A 23,566-nucleotide genomic window follows, 5' to 3' on the forward strand; every position below is an offset into this window, starting at 1 on the left:
CGATTGTTACGTTGGCTGTGTGGCACGTTGCGCCGTCCTGTTGAAACCAAATGTCGTCTATGTCATCCTCTTCAATTTTGGGAAACAAAAAATCGCTTAGCATGGCGCGGTAGCGATCGCCATTCACTGTAACGGCGTTTCCTTGCTCATTTTCGAAGAAAAATGGCCCAATAATGCCGCCAGACCAAAATTCGCACCAGACAGTCACTCGTTGTGGATGCATTGGTTTCTCCACGATGACGTGTGAATTTTCTGAGCACCAGATACGACAATTTTGCTTATTGACGTATCCTCCGAGGTGGAAATGAGAGGCCCAAACAATCGAAAATGTACTGGAAAATTGGACTGATCGAATGGGGTATTGTAAGGCTAGCCGTGGCAGTCATTTGAATGATGTTGTCTTCCATTCCTAAATGGAAAGGTTCAATCTTTCTAATAAACTCATAACTTTGAAAAAATATTCATTAGTTTTTTTTTTTATAGCCGATTCAAATTCCAAATCTTAAATGGCCCACCCTTTAGCTGCAGGCCCTACTAGCCATGCGTACCACTAACCCTCTCGCAAGAGCAGTCCTACCCGCGAGCGAGCGAAACGAGCGAGCAAAAACAACCCTACTCGCGAGCGAGCGAGCAACAATAACCCTATAGTTAAATTTGCGATCAATACGAATTTTGCTCGAACAAGTTTACACCAGGAGAAATTACCATTTCGCTTTAGCATTCGTAAATCAATCGAGAAATGCATATTCGCCAGCAGAAGCGTCCGTAGCCAAACGATCAATTCAGAGATCAATTGGATTTATCTTACAGGGCTATTCAATATTTATAGTGTACATAAAACACGATCCCAAAACGTATCGCATGAACCCAAGATCATAACTCTGGCGTAATTGCATCTTTCGCTAGATGCATCACTGTGCCCTAGGAACCTTCTCACGCGCGGCTGCATGCGGGTTGCCGCACTTCGGGGATACTCTTCCGCATTAATAACGCGGTAACGAAGCCCCCGAACGAAATTTGTCGACAGTACATTTTTCTTTTATTTTCTCACGGACAACTAGCTGTGACGCAAAATTCATTACCACCTGTTGCTTTCAGAATCTTAATATCGCTACTTAGGAAGTACTTCCGCTATTTTTGATAACTCGCCGACAAGCGAGTGTTACGCTGAGAAGCAGAGGAGCTTCGTGAGCTTCAACTATTGAAACGACACACCCCCGAAAGAGCTTAGCGATTGGTAGCTGCGAAGTTTCGCGCTTTAAACTTTAACGATCTCATTAACTTCGCGAGTCGACGCCGCGTCGTCGTTACAAGGATGCCAGGATTCGTCGTATTTAATTGAAATACGTCAAATTGACGGTCTCCCGGGTGTCCTATGAAGCGGAATTTAATCTCATTGCCAATACGACTAGACGCATATTATACCGGGCTCGCGTAACGAGCCGCTGAATGAAACAATTTCGTTTCGGCAAGGTGAATTCGCCCGAGACTTGTTCGTTCGCACTGTTGAAATTCCGTTCCGACTGAACGCGAAATAGAAAACAATCCCTTCGCATTCTGCCCATTTCGATACAGAATTTATTGCGCGATCGAGCGGCGGCCCCGAGACAACTCGAAAAGTCTACGGAAGCCATTGTTCGAAAGCAAACTCCGATAACTTCAGGTTACCTAATTTCTTTTAATTTTGCAAGCTCTGCAGTCCGACCCTTTACTTAACAAAAGATTTTTTTTGATAAATTCTGGGCTATCCGATGAATTATATCCTCTGGAATAATTCATGCCATTTATACATATGCAATTCTGATAATTTATTCAACCAGTGAATTTATAAAAACTCATTACGAATTTAAATTGTTCGTCACTGAAAATCGTGTAAACCAGTAGATTATTAATTTGAATTTGAGCATTGAGAAGCGTTATAAAATTCCAACATTGATGCATATTATTATATGGAATGATTTATAAAGAGTACATTATTGAAAAGAATAATATTAAAATAAAAATTCAATTTGTAGATTGACAAGCGTTTTGAAATATTAATAAGGATGCATATTATTAAACAAAACGATTTATAATGAGTACATTATTGAAACGAGTCATATTAATATGAAAATTGAGTGCGAAGATTGAGAAGTGTTATGAAATTTTAATAAGGATGCATATTATATTATGAAATGATTTATAAAGAGTACATTATTGAAAAGAATAATATTATAATAAAAATTGAATTTGAAGATTGAGAAGTGTTATAAAATTTCAATAAGGCTGCATATTATTCTATGAAATGATTTATAAAAATTGCATTTGAAAATCGGGAAGTATTATAAAATTTCAATAACGATGCATATTATTATATGAAATGATTTATAATAAGTATATTATTGAAAGGAGGAATATTAATATATAAAAATTGCTACAAGTTCTTAGACTCAAATGTGGAAGTAGATCAGATGCACTAAAAATTTAGATGCAAGAAGATCTAATCATATATCTCTTGCACAGTCATTGCGATCTGTTTGACATGTTAGCTGCCAGATTATGCGACTGTAAAGCTTGATGGCTCGTAACATTTTCGTATTCGAGATCGTACTATGTCGTACACGAGATTAAATTGCAGTGGATAATGCTCTTCACTTTTCGGTTCGTCTTGCAGACGTTTCTTTCACGTCGTCCGCAAGTATTTAATTTCACTGGAATCTAGTACTGGTAAATTCCTTTGGGAAACCACTGTACTTATACGTGATGTCCTACTGTAATTTACCATGTGTTTACAACGCTTTAGAAAATAGAAATAATTCCAAGTAAGACTACCTTGACACTGTGTAAATGATGTTGTTACTCTTTATAATGATTCCTGTCCAAACACATGTGTACAATACTGTTTTATCTTATAACAGAAAAATTTAGTATTTCTTTTTGTATTTATGAGGTGTATAAATTAGTTCGTGGTCGTATGAAAAATTAATTAATTGGTGTAAATGTTCAGAAAAGTTATTTGTAAATAATCAACAAATTCGTGAAGAAAGGGCTACGAATTGATTTGTCCACGTAATCTGTTAATAAATTTTGATCATGAACGTAATTATCATTTTTCAAATTTAAATGAACCTGAGATTGTAGTAATTAACAGCAATTGCAAATAATCGCACACCCGTATGAATATTCACTCTGCAGTTTCCTTTAAATGTAGGTTTAATAAAATTCTTAACAAAGGACGCTAACAATATATTTCTCTTTCGTGCTGCTTTACGCGATTCCACCTCTAAAACTGTGCATTTACATAAGTTTGCACAGTCCCTTAAGGGAAATGGGATTTGTATTAGCCGTACCAAATAATCTACTAGTCTTCCGTCTGGTTCACAGTTTATTCTCAAGAAAATTCTAAATGCATTCTGTGGTAACTAGTGGACCTTCTGCGGCGGTGACACATATACGAGTGTGCGAACTGTAATGTAATAAAGAACTTCATTAAACTTTAATAACGTCATTAAGTTTCTTTGCGACTCCGCGGAGTCATTAAAAGAAGAATTAAATTTCCGTTTCATTCCGGTTTTCGTAGATTACTTTGGGAAGATGTAATTTCGCATGAAGACACTCCGTTCTAATTATAAGAATTTTCCTCGTTGTTCGATATCGCCTTGAAGTTTCCCCCCTCTCCAGAGATAACATTTCCACTTAAATCTACTTTGTCATCTTATCGAAGAGGCATTAATAACACTCAATTTTGGTCATTGAATAGCTGAGAATTAGTATGAACCAATTTTATTTATTGGACAGTTGAGTATCAATAAGTAACGATCTTACTTATTGAATTGTTGAAAACCAATTTGGGAAAACAATTTATTCATTGAATGAATGAAGAAATGATTTTATATAATACATTGAACAGCTGAGTATCAATAAGAAATTATTTTACTTATTCAGTTGTTGAGTACCAATTTGGGAAAACAATTTATTCATTGAATGGCTACTTACTAATAAGAAATGATTGTACATATTGAATAGTTAGTTACACTAATAATTAAATCGCGAGTATTAAGTGCTTACGGCGAAAATTAGGTCAGATGGAAACCTGGACAAACATTTAAACATTAATTAAAGAATACATTAAGAAAGAAACACAAAACACGTCAAAATTTCTTTAAAATAATTTTAGTTCTGATACCGTACAGTTGAATTAAACTAAAAAATTTCGTTTAAATAAAATAAAACCTTGATTTCTTAAAAATCAAATTAAATCTCGAATTCTATATTTATTTATTATTGCTTTAAACCAAGTGGTTTATTTAGCAAGTACAATGTTGTACATGTAGTTTGCATTACCTAGATGTTACATTGTTTAATTTGGCTATTTTCGAATAATTGTATAGTAGATATATTACCTCATTATATTTGTTGCTTAATTGATAGAGAATTGAGCGTATTGTTAAAATTCCTAAAAAGAAATCATTTAAAGATGCTTTGCAATATTTCCTCGTTTCCGAAACCTCGGTGATTGTCACGGTACTGTCGAGTCGCACAATGCTAATGGTGTCTTTGTTGTAGCTGGTCGCAGTTAATAAATCTTTTCATTTCCCTTAACGAGCATTCAGCTCTTGCCGATTAAATCTCTGATAAAATAACGAAATGATGAATCGCCGGTAAATAGGGACACGATTCTTTTGGGTGATTGATCCATCGGAAAGACAACGGCAGACCGCATTCTTTGCGTCATCAAAATTTTAGCAATGCAGCAAGCTACTGCATCGAACACAAGGCGAATCCCTGGTGCATAAAACGGTATGTATAGGGTGAACAGGCTGAATACGCGTGCATCCCGTATCTTGGGTTCCCCAATGTCGAACCATAGGCATTCTAATGCCGGATCGCGGACAAAGATTGCGCTCGGCCCATTATTCTTTCGCTTTTTCGCGATTTACGTAACGTTTCGCCGGTCGCAACACCATTAGCACGTTCCGCTTGCATTATTCCGGTGTCTTCGAGTGTACACTACACGCCATAGATCAGTATTGCAAGAGGAGAAAATGGCGACTTCCACTTCCCTAAGTTCTTCAACTCTTTCCACGATTCGCAAGTTTGTTGACGCACGAAACTTTCCTTCATTTACTCAATCTTTAATTAATCAGAAGGTTCACAATACATTTGAATACCGTTTTCGAGATAGTAGCTTCTTCATCAACATTTTCAAACACCATTCAGGCTACTGAATTGTTTTGTATTGGGTTGGAACGAGAAAGTTCGTAGCGTTTGTAAATTAAAATTGAAAGCTGAAAGTCAGATATTTATTCATTGATTTATTCAATAACATATTTTCCATTCTGTTCTGTTACTTCTTGCCATTTTCGAGGTAACTTCTAGTGTTTTATTGAATAAACATATGAATAAATGCCTTAATTTTCAAACCCGATATTTATACAGGCTTATTAGTAGACAGCGGATTTTATGCATTTATGACAAAAATGAGTCGGTGTAATATAGAATATTAAAAACATTAGACGAATTTAAAAATACTGTTATACTATTGTCAACCTATTGAACATATTAAGAGAGAAAATAAATTTTTATGTCACTCTGGTTTATTGCAATTCAGGTGGAAAATTTTTATTTTTCATAAAGATCTGCTATCTAGTTATAAGCCTTTGCATAGTTTTTAAACTCAAAGGAAAGACATTTCTAGCCAAATTAAAACATGCAAAGTGTGTTTAGAGAGGAAAATAAATAATTTAATTAAAAGCAATTTTATCAGGGGCTACAATAAAAGATTAAACTTTTACATACACCAAATATACTGATATTTGCATCGTATAAATAAAACCATGGTTGTATAATAATTTCTTTTATATGACTTATACAAAATGATAATATGAAAATGATGGGTTTGAATAGTAAATCTTAATTCCAATATTAGTATAATGCAGACAATGCAGAGAAAGAGTCAGAGAAAATTGTACAATTTTGCTTTCTTAAATCTTCATGGCAGTTGGAAGTGCTTCGGTTATTTAAGAACAGAACAGTCTGCGTAGTACAACAAGCAAACGTGCTCTCTGTTTATTAATAAATGACTCGATGTGGACTTCCAGCTCGGCCCTTAATACCGCAGCTTCGTATTCAAAAGTTCCATGGTGATTCGTTTCAATTAACCAAATCTCGGATGGACTATAAACTTCATTAGCTTCGCGGAAAATTTATCTTCTTTTCGCTTCTAAACCCGGAGAGAACAATTTAAAGTTCTCGAATTTCCATATCGATGGGATTCTTTATTGAGTATGCTTCAGCCATAGTTTTTCCTATTTTATTACTTACAATTGATAGTTACAATTATTATAATATGCAGTTTATGCAAAATAAAATTTTCTGCACCGATTCTAAGGCAAACATTAAACAAATTGTCAATAAAAATGTATAAAAAACCAAAGTTCCAATGAAAAGCAATAAATTTAAAATAATATAGCAATATTCTTAAATATTTCTGATATTTTTATTGTTCTGTATCTTACTTATTTATTTTTATCATAAATGCATTAGAGCCACGTTCAATCTATTACTGATTTTAAAGCAGGTGCAAACACAGTTACAAAAATTAGTGTAAATTTTAATTAAAATTTAAAAGTAGATTTTCATTGATCAAAATATGCAATCGTGTGTTCGATATTCTAAAAAATTGATTTTTAAATTTAATATTTTTCTCCGATAGGTATTTTTGACATCTGCGGATATTGGTTTAAATTCTTTACTTTGGAATGTTTGTTTTCGCCGTCCAATCGGCACGTTTCTTGCCAAACGAAATTTCTCCGTTGATTTACTTTGGTTAATGAAATGACGGCTGTGATAGATTACTCAATTACTTCGCTTAAGTTAATTTATGGGCTTCCCAGTACGATGCACCAGTGCACCGCAAACATATCTTCGGCAAATATTTTGCATTCCTAACGTTCCATCATTGAGATTTACTTAAATACTCCTCCAGGACATTTCTCATAAAATATATAGAATAAATTATAATATCTCCAACGGGGGGGGGGGGGGGCTCATTATGCATTTATGAAGAAATTGATTGGGTGAAATGTAAAACTGGAAAAAAAACATTACAAAAATTCAAGAATGCTGTAATACAGTTTCCAATGTAAAAAAGTTGTTAAGGGATGAAATCAATTTTTATATTAATCCTGTTTTCCACAATCAATGCAAAACATTTTTATTTTGCATAAAAAGATCCGCAGTCTATTCGTGATAATCAAATAATCTTTTAATTTTGCTGCAAGAAAGTATCAAATTAAATTTTTCTTTCTCCTTCCGCTCATTAAATTCTACAGCCTCAGAGATTTTAATGAGAGTGATGATTAAAAAAACTGTAATCAATCTGACCAATCTTTGTACGTAGGTAAACTTCAACTATAATGTTGATCAATATTTGAAATTGGTAATATTGTTAATTGTTCTTGTTCCTCTCGAAATACGTCTATATCAGATTTTATTATAATAACAAATTTTTGTTACATGTTTATCTATCCAATATTAAGTAAATTTTTGTTTTGTAAATTGTTGATACAAGCAATAGAATAATTGTATACATTATAGTAAAATTCATAATATAAGAATGTATAAAAGTATTTTATTTAACCACGGGCACAAAACCGAAGTATTTACGTTCTAATAAAATTGTTGAAATATTATGTTCCTATTAGGTACGTCTCCAAAATACCAATTTCGATGAAACTTTGTGCACGCATAATAACTTTTCATTGAACGCACAGATAGGTAAATAAAAACATCATGATCTCCACTTTTTCCTTTGAAATTCCAAGCAAAAAATTCGTTCGCTGCAATTTTTAAAAATGTTATCAAACGTCGTATATAAATAATTCAGATATTCCAAAACACATGTCCCCGGTCTCCAGCCACTAACCCCAAATTTTCTTCTTTCCAGAACCAGTGATGCGGTAAACCAGAAGACACGAACCTGCCACCACACATATCAATCCATATCAAATATTCCCATATCAAGACACGCGGAAGTCTGAGCGATACGCAATCACTGTGGAAATACCGCTATCGATCCCACTCAAATCTTATCGAATGAAGGTTCGAAGATGATCCAATCGCGACGGTGTCGTATCTCAGTAGGTCGATCACGCAGTTCGATCGACGAGAAGCTGTCGTGAGTAGTGTGTCGGCTGGAAAACTTTGCGTTCCTTGTGCTTGCTTGCAACATTCCTTATCCAGGAAGGCCAGAAGGGGACCGAAGTAAGAGAATGTTGCTGAGGTAACACGATTTATCGAGCCGGCAGAGAAACGACAGTTAATTGAACCGTGCTCGATACCGAGGAGATCGACGAGAGGAGAAAGAGAGCGAGAGCAAGTGAGAGAGAGAAGACTCTAGAATTTCGTTAAAGAGGACCTCCGAGTCAAGAATGGGTTTCCCAAGGCGGAGATCCTTGTGGCTGAAGGTGGCCATTTTGGCGACCGCGGTCTGGGTCACAGTCTGCTTCCTGCTTTTCACTGAAGATAGAGCGAACGCTGCTGTACAAGGTCTAGCCCCGTCTGGCGTCGCGGCGCCGCAGATGGCCAACGGTTTCGTCCCCGCAGCCGCAGCTCTTCGTAAGGAGACGCCGTTTAACGAGAAACCCAAGCAGAAGGTCGTGCAGGCCGGCCCCGAGCAAGGTAATTAATTTGTTGTTAACGGGGATTCCCCGAGGAGCCGGGATCTTGCCTGGTTTAAGTATCGGGAGAATGGGATTGCCGATGAATGAAGGTCTCGCGAAAAGCTGCAAAGGAGATGGGGCATCATGTTGCGGGCTTTGCGGTTTACGGGGCTTGATAGTGTTTGAAAAGAGTTTGTCTTTTAAGGGGTATGGCGTGGTTCTGTGGGATTTAACATGTTGCTGCTGGCTGAGAAGAGTTTATCTATTAGGTTGTTCGGAAAGTTTTTTATCTAGTAGAGGATGATGCGGTTGAGTAACTGAGGCTGTCGATGCTGTCTAAAGAGAGGAAGGATGGTTATCTTTTAGTAAGGGGTGATGTTGTGGCAAAGTGACTTAGGATGCTGGTGGTAGTTTATCTATTTCTTAGGGGATTGTGTTGTGGTTGTGGAATTTACGATGTCCAGGCTCGCTAAAAAGAGTTCATCTAGTTTTCCAGTTAGTGAAGGATGACTTGTCCCTTAGGTAGGGATGGTGTTGTGGCGAAGTGACTTATGTTGCTGATGGCTGAGAAGAGTTAATCTATTAGGTTGTTTGGAAAGTTTTTTATCTAGTAGAGGATGATGCGGTTGAGTGAATTAAGGTGTCGATGCTGGCTAAAGAGGGGAATGATGCTTGTCTTTTAGTGAGGGGTGGTGCTGTGGCGAAGTGACTTAGGATGCTGGTGGTATAGAGAGTTCATTAATTTCTTAGGGGATGGTGTTGTGGTTGTCGGATTTAGGATGTCCAGGCTAGCTAAGAAGAGTTCATCTAGTTGTCCAGTTAGTGAAGGATGATTTGTCCTTTAGGTAGGGATGGTGTTGTGGCGGAGTGGCTTGTGTTACTGTTGACTGAGAAGAGTTCATCTATTAGTGTGTTCCGAAAGTTTTTTATTTAGTAGAGGATGATGCGGTTGAATGACGTAGGGTGTCGATGCTGACTAAAGAGGAGAATGATGCTTGTCTTTTAGGATGCTGGTGGTATAGAGAGTTCATCAATTTCTTAGGGGATGGTGTTGTGGTTGTGGAATTTACGATGTCCGGGCTAGCTAAAAAGAGTCCATCTAGTTTTCCATATTAGTTATAATATTAGTGAAGGATGATTTGTCCCTTAAGTAGGTAGGGATGGTGTTGTGGCGAAGTAACTTATGTTCCTGATGGCTGAGAAGAGTTCATCTATTAGGTTGTTCGGAAAGTTTTTTATTTAGTAGAGGATGATGCAGTTGAGTGACTTAGGGTGTCGATGCTGGCTAAAGAGGGGAATGATGCTTGTCTTTTAGGGAGGAGTGGTGTTGTGGCAAAGTGACTTAGGATACTGGTGGTATAGAGAGTTTATCTATTTCTTAGGGGATGGTGTTGTGGTTGTGGAATTTACGATGCCCAGGCTAGCTAAAAAGTGTTCATCTAGTTCCCCGTTAGTGAAGGATGATTTGTTCCTTAGGTAGGGATGGTGTTGTGGCGAAGTGACTTATGATGTTGATGGTGTTTAAAAAGAGTTAACCTATTTTTTAGAGGACGGTGTTGTGGTTGTGGGATTTAGGATTCCGATGGGAGCTAAAAATCATGTACCTTTTTATATAAAGGATAATGCTGTGACGATCAACTTAGGATGCCGTAGGTATTTACTAGGTATTTTAAATCATCCTCTTTTTAAGATGTTGGTGGTGTCTGAAACGACTCACCTACTTTGCATTTATTAGGGATGCTATAGCCGGCTGAGTGACTTAAAATGTTATTGGTATTCGGAAGGGGTTCATTTGCTTTTTACGTAAGGGGTGGGTGTGTGATAAAGCGGCTGAAAATGTTAATGGTGTTTGGACAGAGTTAATTTCCTTTTCTTAAGTAGGGGATGATGTTTTGAGAGGTTGCGGGATTTGGATATTAATGGTGGCTAAAAAGAGTTCACCTATTCTTTACTTCAGTAAATGATGATGAAGTGACTTATGTATTTATTTAATATGGGATTTAGAACATTGATGCTGGCTAAAAAGGGAACACCTTCCTTCTTTTTAGATCCTGTATCGTAGAAAATAGTCCAATAATATTACAGACCTAGCTAAAAGTTACTATTTCGAAACTACGCAGGAACAAGATAAACATGGAAAATAGCAGTCGAAATTTTGAAAGAAAATACAGTTGAACGCATGCACGATATCTAGACGGTATAAGCCCTATACTGTAGAGTGTCATCCAATAACATTGGAGATCAAGCTAAACCAAAGTACAATTCAGACAATGTGTGCAGAGAATAAGATAAATACATATGGAGGAAAACAATTCGACATTTTGAAAGAAAATTCAGCTGATGGTGTGCATCAATACTGCAAAATATAAATTCCATTCCGTAGATATTGTAATCCGGTAATACTATAGATCAACCCGAACAAAAACAAAATTCTTCGAATATGTAGAGAACAAAATAAACACATGAAATATCGGTCGAAAGTTTGAACGAAAATTCATCCGCCGGTGTAAACCAGCGAGACACAACATAAATCCTATTTTGCAGAAAATAATCCAACAATATTGTAGACCGTTTGAAACAGATTCAGCAATTCTGCAAATACACAGGGAACAGAATGAACGCGTGAAATATTAGTGGAAAGTTCGAATTTTCATCTGGTGATAAACTAGGTATCTAAATAATAATAAAACTTTCCCCTATGCAATTTAAATCAATACTTAAGAATACTTTGGTGATCGAGATTGAAGAAAAATGGTCCTATTTTCCTTTGATGAAGAATATTTTTTCAAATCCTGAGATTATAAAAATTTGAGAATGATTGACAATTTTGTTTGCCTCGGCAATGAGTAGACAGCGGATTTTATGCATCCGAAACAGTGAAAACATTGAAAGAATATTAAACATACTAAGAAAGAAAATAAATTTTTATTTCACCGCAGTTGGCTGCAAATCAAGTGGAAAATTTTTACTTTGCATAACGATCCGCTGTCTACCAATGAGAATACATTCTAATTGAATCGTACAAATTTATTCAGGGCGAAATATTTACTTTTCCGCATTTCAATATTTTCAATCTCATCGGAAAAAAATACCGCTGTAATAGGTACATTTATCCTACCAGTTCAAATATCGCAGAGGTGAATTTTCACGAGAACTTTGCACACTAATATAGATCAGCCTGAGGAAAGCGCAGTTGAAAAAATGCGCGAGGAGTATAATAAATATATGGAAACGGCGGTCGAAATTTCGAAAGAAAATCCAACTGGTGTTGAGGAGTGATGCACGACGGGAGTTTCGGCTCGGCGGAGTTCGCAAGGCGATGGTCCGGCAGCCGTTATAGCAATTTGTCGTTCTCTTTATTGCCGCGGCGTACACACCGGGGCCCAAGTTCTCGCCGGCGGGGATAAAATTATTTTTCGGACAAGGCAAGATGGCGTGAAAGCAGAGAACCAGACGCGTCGAGCATATCGCGAGACTCCACTTACCGCCGCGGCTTTACCTGTACCTCGCCAATATGCTCGCCAGAAAGTAAAACTCTACGCGGGAAAGCTCTCGGAACGGCGTGCAGGCACGGATGTATGAAACGTTTTGAAAATTGAATTCGCGCCGTCCGCCTTCTTTTTTCTCTCTCCTTGTCTTTCGATTACTTCGGCCCGCGTTTACCGGTTTCTTTGAGACCGTAGTCCGCTCGACAGACATTTTTATTAGGAAATCGGAAGGGAAAATGAAGTTTCGCCTCGTGGAAGTGTGCGGGGATACTATTCCGGGTGACTTCTCTGTGTGTCGCGTGTCAAGTTCAATACGCCGGGACTCCATTTATACGGAGCTATTCGGGGAAGAACGGTTTCGATCGGTCGATTGTTCTCATTGAAAGAGTTCGTTGATCAAAATTCTATTTGTGCCTATTGTTTACCTGCTCGAGAGAAGCTGCTGTTGGCGTCATTGGATTTCTATTCGTGTCGCTCGCTGGGAAATTAATGTGCGCGATGATGATGTTGTTCCGAACGTGTAGCCAGGTGACTTCGAAAGACATAAATCAAAATAACTGTGTTGCAAACAATATCGTTCATTCATAAGGAACGTGACACAACTCGAGATGTATTTCTAAAAACAGTATAATAACACTGTCCAACAAATATCAACCTTTTTTATGTTTCCAATGTAGTGTTGGGTGGATCTTGTAGAGATTTTCGCGCTGATTCTCCTACACGCACAGTTTTTGAGAAACATGACTTTGAAAAACAAACGTATTTTTCAACTTTAAACAGATATTGTGATGTTATTATAAAAGATATTGAATTGTTCTTTACAGCGAAAGATTCTGCAGACTTTCCCGAATACAGTGATGTCCAATACTAATACATTATGATTGTTTAAACAAGCATTAAGGACGGAGAGACACCACTTTTGCACCAATTTTTTAGGATATTTTTCAATTTATCTCAAAAAATAAGAGTCCAGTGGAAGATCGAACTATACCACGCGATAGAGCAGACTTTTATCTTGAGAAACCACCATTTCAAGTTTGGAACGTCGACGTTTTCTTCGAACCAGAAAGCAAAATATCGCCCATTGTAGTAGTGAGCGCCACTGGCGGCAACTCATGTCGGGCGAAGATATTTTGCTTTCTGGTTCGAAAAAAAACGACGACCGCAAACTTGAAAAGGTGGTTTTTCAAGATAAAAGTCCGCTCTATCGCGTGGTATAGTTTGATTTTCCGCTGGACCCTTATTTTTCGAGATAAATTGAAAAATATCCTTAAAAATTGGTGCAAAAGTGGTGTCTCTCCGACTTTAAAGAAAAAAAATTAATTTAAACATGTTTAAACAATCATAACATATTAGTATTGGGTATCACTGTATTCGAGAAAGTCTGCAGAATCTTTTGCTGTAAAGAACAATTCAATATCTTTTATAACAACATCATAATATTTGTTCAAAGTTAAAAAATATGTCATTTTTTAAACTCAATCTTCTCAAAAACTGTACGTATAGGAGAAAAATCAGCGCGAAAAACTCTATAAGAATCGCATAGTGATAATCGAAATTAATTTTTGACTGTTGGACAGTGTAATTTTTTAACAAGACTGAGCTTGAAGTAACTCTTCCTATTTTTGCTGTTCTTTTATCGATTGTCTAACACTTTCTTTTGTTAATTGTTGCCTCAGGTGGTGGAGTACTCGCCGCCCCTCGCGAGCAGGACCCCAGCGCGCCGGGTGAGATGGGGAGACCAGTAATTCTGCCAACTAACCTAACTGCCGAAACGAAAAAACTCGTCGACGATGGATGGTTGAACAACGCGTTCAATCAGTACGTCAGCGACTTGATTTCTGTTCATCGAACGCTGCCCGACCCTCGTGATCCATGGTGAGTTAATCTTTATACAAAACCACCTTTACTGTCTGCATCGTCATAAATCGATAAGCACGTTGCCACGTGTATTCTTATCGATCACGGCATATTTACCGTGACGATAAATCTGACGAGCTAATTGCCTGTTTACGTTTCTTATAATTTATTTTATATTATTTTTAATTTTATTCTTATATATATTATTATAATTATATGGTATATAAATATATTATTATAATTATGTGATATATAAATATATGTATACATATACATATATTATTTTGATATACATATTATGTATACAGTAGTGGACGAAAGTTTAAGACCGCTCTAAAGAAGACGATAACTTTTTTAATATTGTACTATACGATTTGAACTTTTTTGGGAAGCTAGAGCAATTCGTTTACTAGAGGATGTGAAAAGAAATTTTTTCAAAAATTGCAATTGATCGGAATTGTTGAAAAAAATACTAAAAGTTGAATTTTTAACTTTTTTATGTGGGCCTATATTGATAATTTAAAAAATACGTTTTGTATACGTTTGTGTCAATTAAACATATTCTGAAAATTTCGTCAAAATTGGTCGACGTTGCAATGAGTTACAAACGTTTGAAGACGGTAAAAATTGCAGATTTTCAAGATTTTCGGCAATAAATCGCGTATTTATATACCTATATACATATATATGTATATATTATTTTATATTTATTTTTCGTTTATATTTGATATATATTATTATATGTATATACATATGTATATTGTGTGTATATATTATTTTGAAGTAGATTGATCAGACGTTTATTAATTCTTCTATTCTATAAATCGTATTTTCAGAGCTACTTTACCTAGGCTAGTTTACATTACACCGACTTAAACAGCTTTGAAATTACTCGCTAGAAGTCGAGTAGCTTAATAATTGAAATAGACCAGCGTATCATCAAAATTGTAGTCAATTATCTGAATGGCAATTATGAAAATTATAAGCTATTGCACCGCTGGTGTATACTTAACAGTAATGTTACGTAACACTGTTTTCTTTTACGAAAGAATATACCAAAATCATAACCGCTGATTTTCGTTACAATTTTGAACAAATTCGCCGACGTGTCGCTCATTTGATAGAACAATGGGATAACACAATGGTAGTTTTCGAGAGAGGAGAGCATTTAAGCTGATTTTCCTTGAAACGGTAAATTCTGAATTAGGTATACCATTGTCGTAGCAACTGAACGTTTCAAAGAAATGAAATGTTTCGAACTGGCCAATTTGAAGAGCTTGTCTCACTTTATCACAACCGATAACCAATCAAATAAATAAAATATTTTTACGAGAACTATTCAGACCAAAGTACCATAAAACCCTGTAAATATCAGCACCATTCGTTCATTGGTTCGCAACGTTAACAATGCAATCGCAGCAAAAAATATTCTCTCGACCAGCCGCTCGTTTATAATTGGCTCAGCTCATCGAATAACAATGGCGAATATTATTTCATTTCGAAGGGTATTTGACTTCTTGAAAAAGAACGAACGAACAGCCGGCCGCAGTAGGAAACGGTACGTTCGTTGTCGGAATCGATGCAACAAAAGGTACACGAAAAACATTACAAAAGTCAAGCCAACGGAGCAGGATCCAATTACAGTAACTCCACAAACACGGTATTATTCTTTCATTTGTGCACGTAAACCAACGGCGCGTTCGTTTTCTCCATTTCGGGGGAGGGACCTTAAAATGAACGCGCATATCCCGTTGGGAGCTGCGTGCTAGCAAGGGATCTCGATAAAACACGAGATAATTTGGAGCTGGCCAACGTGGCCCGACCGTTTCTCGCGTAATTGAACTCGTTCCTTTGTTATTATTTAATTAAATTACCCGGCAGTAGATTTAGTTCGAGTTATGTCAAACATCGTGTTTCGCGAACCGGTGGATTTGCACGGCCGAGGCCAAGCCAGGTCGTAGGAAACGAGCCGAATGAAATATTCAAGGATCTCTCAAGGTTCCCTCTTCCATGTAACGCGATAAAGCGAATATTTCCAGGCCTGTTTCGCCCGCGAAGTCCATCGAAAACGGAACGGAATAGAACACGGAGCAGAACGGGGCGAACTGGGCGCCATTAATACGCTTCGGCGCCGGAGCAATGGCGCGTTATTGCAACTTCTTGTTAACAAATTGTCCGAATTACTTCCCGTTGACACGGAGAAAGTAATTTCGCAAGCTGGCCGCGGCGAAGCGCGCGATATGCCGCGCGCAACCGGACAAATTGCTTGCCCCGCTACTAATTTATCGCGCTGCAACCCCCTGTTACGCGTGATTGTTCGACGATCTAATTGGCCCTTAACATTCTTCGCTTCCTAATGTCCTGACATATTTTAATATTTCGTACAATAAGTTCATATCTCTTCGTGTAGTCAAGAAAATGTAGGGGTAATGGCGGACACTTAAGCAATGATAACAATTAAATTAAAATATTGGGTTATAAACACTATTTAAGGATTCGTTCCGCAAACTTGAATATTCGTTTATTCGCGCGTTGAAACAAAATTAGTTTCTTATTCATCTTAGTGGTCAAATTTGTAAAAATGAAAAAGATATATTAAAGCTACTTTGTGCAAATTGGCGTGACTACTACATCAAAACAATCAATTTTGATATAATATTCTTCGCTTCCTAATGACACGATTTTTGATATTTTCATATTTCGTAGAATAAATTCATATTTTTTCTTGTAGTCGCGAGAAGAAAATGTAGGGGTAATGCCGGACTCAAACAATATTTAAGAATTCGTTTCGCAAACTTAAATATTCATTTATTCGCGCATTGAAACAAAATTAGTTTCTTATTCATCTAAGTGGTCAAATTTGTAAAAATAAAAAAGATATATTAAAGCTACTTTGTGCAAATTGGCGTGACTACTACATTAAAACAATCAATTTTGATATAATATTCTTCGCTTCCTAATGACACGATTTTTGATATTTTCATATTTCGTAGAATAAATTCATATTTTTTCTTGTAGTCGCGAGAAGAAAACGTAGGGGTAATGCCGGACTCAAACAATATTTAAGAATTCGTTTCGCAAACTTGAATATTCATTTATTCGCGCGTTGAAACAAAATTAGTTTCTTATTCATCTTAGTGGTCAAATTTGTAAAAATAAAAAAGATATATTAAAGCTACTTGTGCAAATTGACGTGACTACTACATCAAAACAATCAATTTTGATATAATATTCTTCGCTTCCTAATGACACGATTTTTGATATTTTCATATTTCGTAGAATAAATTCATATTTTTTCTTGTAGTCGCGAGAAGAAAACGTAGGGGTAATGCCGGACTCGAACAATATTTAAGAATTCGTTTCGCAAACAAATTAATTTATTCGCGCATTGAAATAAAATTAGTTCCTTATTCATCCAACTAGTCAAAAATTTGTAAAAATAAAAAAGATATCTATACAAAAACATACTCAAATTGTTAGAGCTACTTGCACGTAATTAAAACAATATACATATGTTTATGCAAAATTCTGATTACATGGAATATTTTCTATTTTTTTTATTAAGCATTAATTATATTATTAAGCATAAGAGGATAGCTCGGGACGGCTTTCGACGTATTGAGGATGAGAGACCCATTCGGCTTGACATGATTCTTGAGTGGGCCGGAAGTTTATGAGTCTCATAAATTTATAGAAGACCATAAAGATGTCGGCCGAGCAGCGATATCAAAGGGGTAGAATACGACTTACCCCCTCGCTGTGACCCTGTGTCGAAAGAATAATTTAAGAAAAGAAGAAGAGGAGAAAGAAACTTTATATTCTCAAAACAAACGAGGCCGTTTCTCAAAACAGAACTGTATAAAAAAATGAGAGGCGTTAAGGGTGGGGGGTAAAATAATTCATTTCATTCGAAGAAATGTTGATATCGGTCTACGATCTAAAATATCATAAGAATAATTTATACCGTCTGCCAGACACACACAGGCTTGTAAATCGAACCCCTTCAGAATTCCTCGAGCAGGGGTGGGTCCCATCAATATAAGAAACACCGTCGCGCACATAAAAGCGTCATTCTCTGCTATCGAGTCTCTGATCGACAAACAGGGAGGTCGAACGGCGTCACGTGAGATTCAGGAAACACGGTGGAAGGGTTGAAAAGTGGTATATCTAAGAAGGTTTTCGGGGGTGGGAGGGGGTGAAATATCAAGAGCCACGGTCGATTTATCGCGGAAGGGTGACCGGGCCTCGTATCGCTGGATCATTCTTCATAATTCCGTAATAAATCTCCGGGCGGTCGCCTTAAGGCCGACGATTTATTTTACAACAGGGCCGGCAACCAGGGCCGTGCGCGGCGGTATCTGGCCGACGATCGGGGGCTGGCACCCCTTTCCGAAATATGTTCGTCGGCGTGCGTAAATTCTCGGTAAAACTTCGGGCTTGCGGCCCGGTGCTCGCAGCCGGCGGCGAATTAACCCCATGAATATTAATTACAATTTACATGATATTAACCAGCATTATCAGGAGACAGAAGGGTAGGGGGACGAAGTTCGTGGGCGTCCATTGGCGCGGGAACACCGCGACGTCGTTCGATCTAAACTACAGGGGTGAAGGGTGAAACCGACGCGCAGGTGTCCTCGAACAGGTGGCACCGATTTACAGGCTTTCCGCGGCGCTAAATAGAGCCAATCGGCGGTCACGCGCCGGCCCTGTGGCCCGGTTTGTTGGTCAACGAAACGGTCGCAGCTTGCAGCTAATCTGTTTTTACCGAAAAATCGAGGCACTGCTTGTTTAACCTTCCGAGACGACACAGTAGGATGGATCGCGATTTTAGCGGGACCAATTACTATCTTTTTTTCGTTCTTAAATATAATATAAATATATTCATACTCAGTCCTTTGCACTCGGGCTATTTCAACTCGGAAATTAAACTCTTCCTCTGACCTAGAATAATTCCATCGTATATGGTTTTTTTCATTTTGCGAATATTAAACCTCATACAATACATAAATGTTTAGTAATTATTTAGATCCCAACATATTTAATAATGTAAAGAATATTTTGAATAATGGTACAGCAGTTTTTTGTGGTGACTTTGACTCACAAGGGAACATATTCAGATGCGAAAATCCGATTTTGATGAAACTTATGGGAGCTTATAGTTCTTTGAAAAATATTTGATACGTGTTTTCTTTTATCGGCAACCATCCACTTTGAAGGGGTGAAAACAGCCCTCTCACAGTTGGGGGTCAAAACCATATTTTTTTGAGATATCTCGGAAACTAGAGGGCGAAAAAAATTTGAATTTTTTTTTAAATTGTGTGTTTTTCAATGGGAAATGTAGTCACGCAAGAAAATTTTAACAAAAGTTTTTTGTTTAAACAATATATTAGAAATTTGATTTTTTTTGCAGTTTCTCTTATTTATTGTTATATATTGTTTATTGTTATTTATTGTTTATTTATTGTTGTTTCAGGATTTTCTTTTTTTTGCCATTTAACCATAATTATGCATAATGGAAGATAGTCTTGCACCTGGCGTGCGTAGGAAGGAATTCTGGCTTGTTTTATCGAAAAATATAAGCATTTAGTATAAACGTATATAGTATTTTAAACAATATCCCATTGAAAAACACACAATTTAAAAAAAAATTCAAATTTTTTCGACCTCTGGTTTCCGAGATATCTCAAAAATATGGTTTTGACCCCCAACTTTGAGGGATGTTTTCACCCCTTCAAATTGAATGGTTGCCGATAAAAAAAAACACGTATCAAATATTTTTCAAAGAACTATAAGCTACCATAAGTTTCTTCAAAATCGGATTTTCGCATCTGAATATGTTCTCTTGTCAGTAATGCTTTCTCTACTACAAATTTCGTCACTACCTTGCACTGAAAGAGTATTATGAATATTATGTCTAGTACACAGAAGTGCACAAAAAAATAGAGCCCGATTTTGACTTAAATGTATCCCATTTTAATTTGTACTGTCTTCTAAATCGTTTATATTAGCATATTGTTTTTCATTCTCCAGCATTAAATTATTTCGAACTGCATGTGGGTTTATTTCAATCACAGTTATGTACATTTACAATTAAAATTAGAACATATTTATATTTACAACCGAATGAATTGATGTTACAATCCAATATTATGATTGTTTAAAATAGTCAATAAATTCACGGAGATAGGGCTACGAATCAATTTATTAATTAATGTCACTCAATTTAAAAAATTCTCGTTCTTTAAAATACCCGAAAAGCTGAAAAAATTCGTTGGTAATTTTAGAATGATTAATATTATTTATCTATAACAGGAAGATAATGCGTTGACATAAATTCATTGACATAAATGCACTGATATAAATGCATTGATATAAATGCACTGATATAAATGCATTGATATAAATGCATTGATATAAATGCATTGACATAAATGCATTGACAGAAATGCATTGATAATTTTAGAATGAAAATGATGTATCTGTAACACGCAGAAAATGCACAGGAAATGACGACACTGATTTTCAAAATGGAGGAATAACAATGATTTAATTCGTGCACTTAATGCAAGGTGCTGTAGTCGCGATATACCGGTTAAGAAAGTGGTTAAACCGTGAAGGAACTTCGTTTTTATCGCCATCGAGGCAAATTAATTCAATCCGGGCGTCGATTAATGAACAAATTCACCTTAATGGATCCTATTTCAACGGCGTCCATGATTCGTGAATATTCAACTGGCCGACCCCCCGACATATTCATTAAGTTGCAGGAAGAGAAAGTTTATCCGTAACAGATCGTTTAATTGATTTCACGGTTCGCCGGCGGTTCACAGGCGATTCCTCGCCACGTTACTGAGACACGAATTTATCGCTGCTCCTCAAGGAACCCCTCAATTATGCAAAACAAACTTAAGACTCGGCCGTTTAAATAAAATGCACGCGTTTCGAAAATCTACCCTCATATTTACAGCGCCTATTAAGATTAGATTACACCGGGAACTGATGTGCAATTGAAATTGATGTCAAAGAAATTTTCGAACGTCGAGAACAAATAGGAAATTATTTCCATTAGAAAAACTTTTGCGTTCCTTCAAAACGGTGGTAAAAATATTATCTAAACTGATAACTACGTGACTTGTTTCAAATAAAATTAATGTGACAAAAGTTTTGACTGCACACTTTTGTTCAAAATAAATATTTTTGCATTGATTGTAAAGAAAAAGAATGAATTAAACATTTATTTCGTCTCTTAATGCATAAAATTGTGTAGTCTAAAAATTAATTATTATTAGAATAATATTTAAATCAATATGAATACTATTATAGGATTTCATGGGAATTATTGTTTTAAACGAAGAATTTAAATAAATTACTCTAATGGTTTTAATGCACTCGACGTAATAGTAATATAGCACAAAATTTTAGTAAAAAAAAGACAGTTTAATAATAGGAATTTAACTTTCTTAATCTGCAGATGGCAGCGTCGTGATTTATTTTAATTTACCTTTTAAAAACTTCATATAACTTCGCAGTTTCCGGAGATTAACTTGAATAGTTTGCCATGTAAATTAGATTTACTAGGTTCTCGGTAAAGCTTTAAACTTTATTTAAGTACTAATTGAAAGCTTTATTCTTGATCTTATAATCATGTAATTAAATCGTACATGTGCCATTTTAAAGAATGATTATCTGCTATCTTGCGGCTAATGTCAATAGCGTGTCATCTCAAGATTTCATTTCCTTTATTTAATTTCCTGTGGAATAAATGATAAAGATCAAAAATATTTCTGGCAAACGAAAAATCAATAGTCAACGTGTTTAAAAAGTTTATGAAGTTTGTATCTATAAAGCCATATTTATAATAATTTAAAAATGATGTTGTATTATTCACAAAATATTCAATCATTTACCGGGTGAGTAATATTAGTTGTAGAAAAATTCGTTTCATAATGTGCACATTTAATGTTGTTCATCGGCACAAGTGCAACATGATAAGAAAAGAAAAGGACAACCTCCTCTGTAACATATCAGTGGCGACGTAAACCGAATGGGGAAATCTCGTGCAGAATTTTATGCGCGTTGTCCTCGGATCCTCGGACATGATCGTTTCAATAATAAATTGTCTGGACAACATTCGGTCGCACGTGAGGTGCAAGCTGCATAAGAAACTCGGCTTATGATTTCTTAAAGCTGTATTACCTGACCAGCGTTGAAATTGTCGCAGACAGCCTTAGTTACTTTTGCTAGATCGCTGTAACGTGTAAGTCGGAGAATAACAAAGGAACAATTACTATGAAGCTCTATAAATGTAATTACATATTTTGCACTGGAAATAAAAATTTTGTACCTGAATTGCAACAAACTGAAGTCATATAAAAATTTATTTTCTTTATTGATATGTTTAATAGGTTGAAAATAATATTTCATTTTTGTCATAAATGCATAAAATCCGCTGTCTAGCAATTAGAAACCGTTGAGCTTCCTTTTATGCAAAATAAAAATTTTGTACCTGAATTGCAACAAACTGAAGTCATATAAAAATTTATTTTCTTTGTTGATATGTTTAGTAGGTTGAAAATAATATTTCATTTTTGTCATAAATGCATAAAATCCGCTGTCTAGTAATTAGAAACCGTTGAGCTTCCCTTTATGCAAAATAAAAATTTTGTACCTGAATTGCAACAAACTGAAGTCATATAGAAATTTATTTTCTTTGTGGATATGTTTAATAGGTTGAAAATAATATTTCATTTTTGTCATAAATGCATAAAATCCGCTGTCTAGCAATTAGAAACCGTTGAGCTTCCTTTTATGCAAAATAAAAATTTTGTACCTGAATTGCAACAAACTGAAGTCATATAAAAATTTATTTTCTTTGTTGATATGTTTAATAGGTTGAAAATAATATTTCATTTTTGTCATAAATGCATAAAATCCGCTGTCTAGCAATTAGAAACCGTTGAGCTTCCCTTTATGCAAAATAAAAATGTCCCACTTTAATTATTTACAACAACAGGCACCGTTTCATATCTCTTCCTATTGTGTATCAGATTTAATTCACCATTATCAGCATAAATTCATGAAATCCGCGGTCCAGTTATCAAATCTTCTTGAGCAGCCGTGTATATCGATAACAATACTTGCGAAACGACGTGACACTGCCAATTCCGCGCGCAGCCTTACGTCAGAAACAGTATTGACAGTTGAAAGTAAAAGTCAGCGCTGTATGAATACCTTTTTCTGCCATTGTGCCACTGTGATTCGCGAAGCGAGTAAAATGCGACTATGCATCCGAGAAGTTCCTGTCGCATTGTGATCCACGAACGTTGAGTCGATGTAAAATTAGAACCAGGGGCCATAGTTGTTATAACAAAACAGAAAAAAAGTCAAGAATAACAAGTATTTCTTCGACTAAAATCGTATTTGTTACAAACAAGGATTATAAGTAACCGAAAATTTGTTCTCTTGTCGGTAAATGTTATCGTTGAGAGAAATTTATTTCGATCGCTCAGATCTCGAGCAGGTTTTCAAACACTTAAATGCAAATCCACATATGGATTAATAAATCCTATAAATCGA

At 36.1% G+C, this 23,566-nt stretch overlaps 1 protein-coding gene across 4 annotated transcripts in view; it reads left to right on the forward strand.

Annotated features, from left to right (window-relative positions):
- The window catches only part of Pgant9 (polypeptide N-acetylgalactosaminyltransferase 9), a 498,492-nt gene that overhangs the window by 306,877 nt on the left and 168,049 nt on the right, over positions 1–23,566 (forward strand). For all 4 annotated transcript variants that reach the window (XM_076428489.1, XM_076428492.1, XM_076428491.1 and 1 more), the window contains 2 exons: positions 7,928–8,661; positions 13,810–14,008. In XM_076428489.1, the coding sequence (XP_076284604.1) occupies positions 8,412–8,661; positions 13,810–14,008 (449 nt within the window). In that variant the 5' untranslated portion in view covers positions 7,928–8,411. The remainder of the gene's footprint in view (positions 1–7,927; positions 8,662–13,809; positions 14,009–23,566) is intronic.

The sequence above is a fragment of the Lasioglossum baleicum genome, chromosome 8 (assembly GCF_051020765.1).
Source record: "Lasioglossum baleicum chromosome 8, iyLasBale1, whole genome shotgun sequence".
Lineage (NCBI taxonomy): Eukaryota > Metazoa > Arthropoda > Insecta > Hymenoptera > Halictidae > Lasioglossum > Lasioglossum baleicum.